This window comes from Lipotes vexillifer, unplaced genomic scaffold (assembly GCF_000442215.2).
Source record: "Lipotes vexillifer unplaced genomic scaffold, Lipotes_vexillifer_v1.1 scaffold999, whole genome shotgun sequence".
NCBI classification, from domain to species: Eukaryota; Metazoa; Chordata; class Mammalia; order Artiodactyla; family Lipotidae; genus Lipotes; species Lipotes vexillifer.
The window spans coordinates 1,971,293-1,974,451 of record NW_006774368.1 but is presented as its reverse complement, the minus strand read 5'-3'; the positions used below and the strand labels follow the sequence as shown (position 1 = coordinate 1,974,451).

Below are 3,159 nucleotides of genomic sequence, written 5' to 3'. Positions count from 1 at the left end.
CCTCTTCCCCTCGGAAGTGGCCGTAAGGTGCTTAGTTAGCTGTCAGTGTTGTTAAATAGCATGTTTCTCCCAGAACCACTAGAAAGCCTCCTGGGGCAGAAGACTTGCCCTTGAAGGTGGCATGGCAGGAGCTGCCTGGGGCCTCAGGGTCTGGGTCTCTAGATGGTAGCTCTACTCGACCTGCCAAGGCTCCGTGTTCAGGCAGGTAAGTTAGAGGCAGCAGTTCCCTCCCTGCCCTCGGGATCTCAGCAGCCTACAACCTGGGCCCACCCCCAGGTTATTCTTCTACTTCTGTTTTACAGGCCTCATTGACCTATCCCTCTCTTTGTAAAAAGACAGGGTTTTATAAAACTCACCAATTTTCTATGCAGCTTTTTGAGAACTCGTTCCATAATGTTAGGTAGGATTCTTCATAGGAAGCAACTGAAGTTGATCTCTTGGTCTCTTCTCCTATAAAATGAGAGGACTGGACTATATAACTTCAAAGCTGACTCACCCTAATATTCTAGAAGGAAATGATTCAAAGATACATCTGCCCCTATTATGTTAGGCATTGAGTACAGTTAAAATATTGGGGACTGGTAGAGGAAAAAAAGACGTGAAAAGAACCCTGTGAAGTTATGCGAGCTATCTGGAGCCACAGTGCTGAAATCCTTCCTGTCTTTCCACAGCTTCTAGAACTCCTCTCCAGAGCTACTCTCAAGTTATGTCCAGGGGACGGGCCCCCTTGGCTCCAACTCTGACTCCTGAACTATAAGGATCAACGGACCATCCTTTTCTCTGGCCACATTAATCCTCACAGGAAGGTCACTCATGTGCACACCCCTCTTCTCACCCACTGGAAGGCTCTCAGGCAAGGTCGGAGCAGACACAGAAGATGCTAAAGCGCTGCAGCCCCACCAAGGCCCCCAAGTGACTTTTAGAACTTTGCCTTCACCAGGCTTCCTTCCCAGAGAAGGCACCCAAAAGTGCAAAAGCACAGATTCTATCCTTTACTAACTGCAGAATCTCAGGCAAGTCACATAGCCTCTCTGAGTGTCTGTAAAGTGGGGATTATAAAACCCAGTTCACAGGGTTGTGAGGATTCAATGAGTTGACTCAGGTAAAGCACCTAGGACATGGCGTGGCACCTAGTAAGCACTCAATAAATCACTCATTTCCTTTCCTTATGTTGTTTCTTTCAGCGTTCTGAAAATATCAATGAAGTCAGCTATCCAAGAAGTTTTCACTGTTTTTGTCTTGTTTTATTTAAAAATTTTTTTCATTAAGGCTCAACATAGGGAAGTAGAAATTTTAGAACCTAGTTTGCCATTAAGCTTTTAAGTTCAGCTTACAAATCTTTCGCTCTATTTATGACCCTAATATTAAACAGTAGTTTTTAGAGGGATTTTTACAAATCTATGTAATTAAATTTCCTTAAACATTTTAAAGTAGACTTACAAATTTGACATATTCTATTTTATTTTTTTCCCCAAAATACTGCCACATGTATTCTGGTTACCTATTGCTGTGTAACATTCATCCCTAAAGCAGTGAGTTAAAATCATCACGATACTTTGTTTTGCTCACAAAAGTGGGGCTTGGCTGGGCTCAGCTGGGCTGTTTGCACTCAGGGTTTCTTGTGTTGTTGCATTCAGACAGTGACTACAGCCAGAATCACCTCAAAGGCTTCTTCATGCATGTGTCTGGGGCCCAGGCTGAGAAGACTCAAACTAGCTGAGGGCTGAAACAGCTGGGAATCCTTGGGCAACCCTTGCTCTATCAAGAGTTTGTTCATTTTGTTGTTGTATAGTACTCTGTTGTGTGAATATACCACAATCTACTTATCCATTCCACTATTGATAGGTGTTTGGGTAGTTTCTAGCTTGGGGCAATTACGAATAGTGCTACTATGAACATTCTTGAACTTATCTTTTGGTACATATATGTACACATTTGGGGGGTATATACTGGAATTACTGAGGCATTGGGTATGTATACGTTCAACTATAGTAAATACTGCCAAACACTTTTCCTAGGTGATTATACCGATTAATATTCCCACTGTGTATGAGTGTTCTGGTTGCTTCTCATCTTCAATAGTTGGCGTTGTCTTTTTTTTTTTTTTTTCATTTTAGCCATTTGGGTGTATGTAGCAGCGTATCATTGTGGTTCTTTTATTTATTTATTTATTTATTTATTTTTGGCTGCATTGGGTCTTAGTTGCTGCATGCGGGCTTTCTCTAGTTGTGGCTAGCGGGGGCTATTCATTGCGGTGCATGGGCTTCTCATTGCGGTGGCTTCTCTTGTTGCAGAGCATGGGCTCTAGGTGGGCAGGCTTCAGTAGTTGTGGCATGCAGGCTCAGTAGTTGTGGCTTGAGGGCTCTAGAGCACAGGCTCAGTAGTTGTGGCACATGGGCTTAGTTGCTCTGTGGCATGTGGGATCTTCCCTGACTAGGGCTCGAACCTGTGTCCCCTGCATTGGCCACTGGATTCTTAACCACTGCGCCACCAGGGAAGCCCTGATTTATAGAGTTTAAGAATAGTTTAGGGGCTTCCCTGGTGGTGCAGTGGTTGAGGGTCCGCCTGCTGTTGCGGGGGACATGGGTTCGTGCCCCGGTCCGGGAGGATCCCACATGCTGCAGAGCGGCTGGGCCCGTGAGCCATGGCCGCTGAGCCTGCGCGTCTGGAGCCTGTGCTCCGCGGCGGGAGGGGCCACGACAGTGAGAGGTCTGCGTACCGCAAAAAAAAAGAAAAAAAATAGTTTAGGAAGTAGTAGCATATTGAGTAACAGCTTGGGCTCTAGGACAAGTCAGTTCTTTTATTCAGATTCAAATGATTTTTCTGCACTAATTGAGTTTATTTTTCTGCTTTATTCTGTTAATGAACTACATTAATAGATATGTGAATGTTAAAACAAACTTGTATCCCTGGAACAATTCCAGCCTTATTATGATGTATTTTCCTCTTTATGTATTTATGAACTTGGTTTGTAAATATTTTGTTTAGTAGATTTGAATCTATATACCTTGTCATATCATTGTCAGGTTTTTTTTTTTTTTTTTTGGAGCATGCCTCTCACTGTCGTGGCCCCTCCCGTTGCCGGATGCGCAAGCTCAGCGCCCACGGCCCACGGGCCCAGCCGCTCCGCGGCATGTGGGATCCTCCCGGACCGGGGCA

The 3,159-nt window shown here is 44.6% G+C and overlaps 1 protein-coding gene across 2 annotated transcripts in view; it reads left to right on the top strand.

Moving 5' to 3' along the window:
* POPDC2 (popeye domain cAMP effector 2) overlaps positions 1–1,229 on the top strand; it is a 16,869-nt gene extending 15,640 nt beyond the window's left edge. For both annotated transcript variants that reach the window (XM_007449142.1, XM_007449140.1), the window contains exon 4: positions 672–1,229. In XM_007449142.1, the coding sequence (XP_007449204.1) occupies positions 672–757 (86 nt within the window). In that variant the 3' untranslated portion in view covers positions 758–1,229. The remainder of the gene's footprint in view (positions 1–671) is intronic.
* Positions 1,230–3,159: the final 1,930 nt, after the last annotated feature.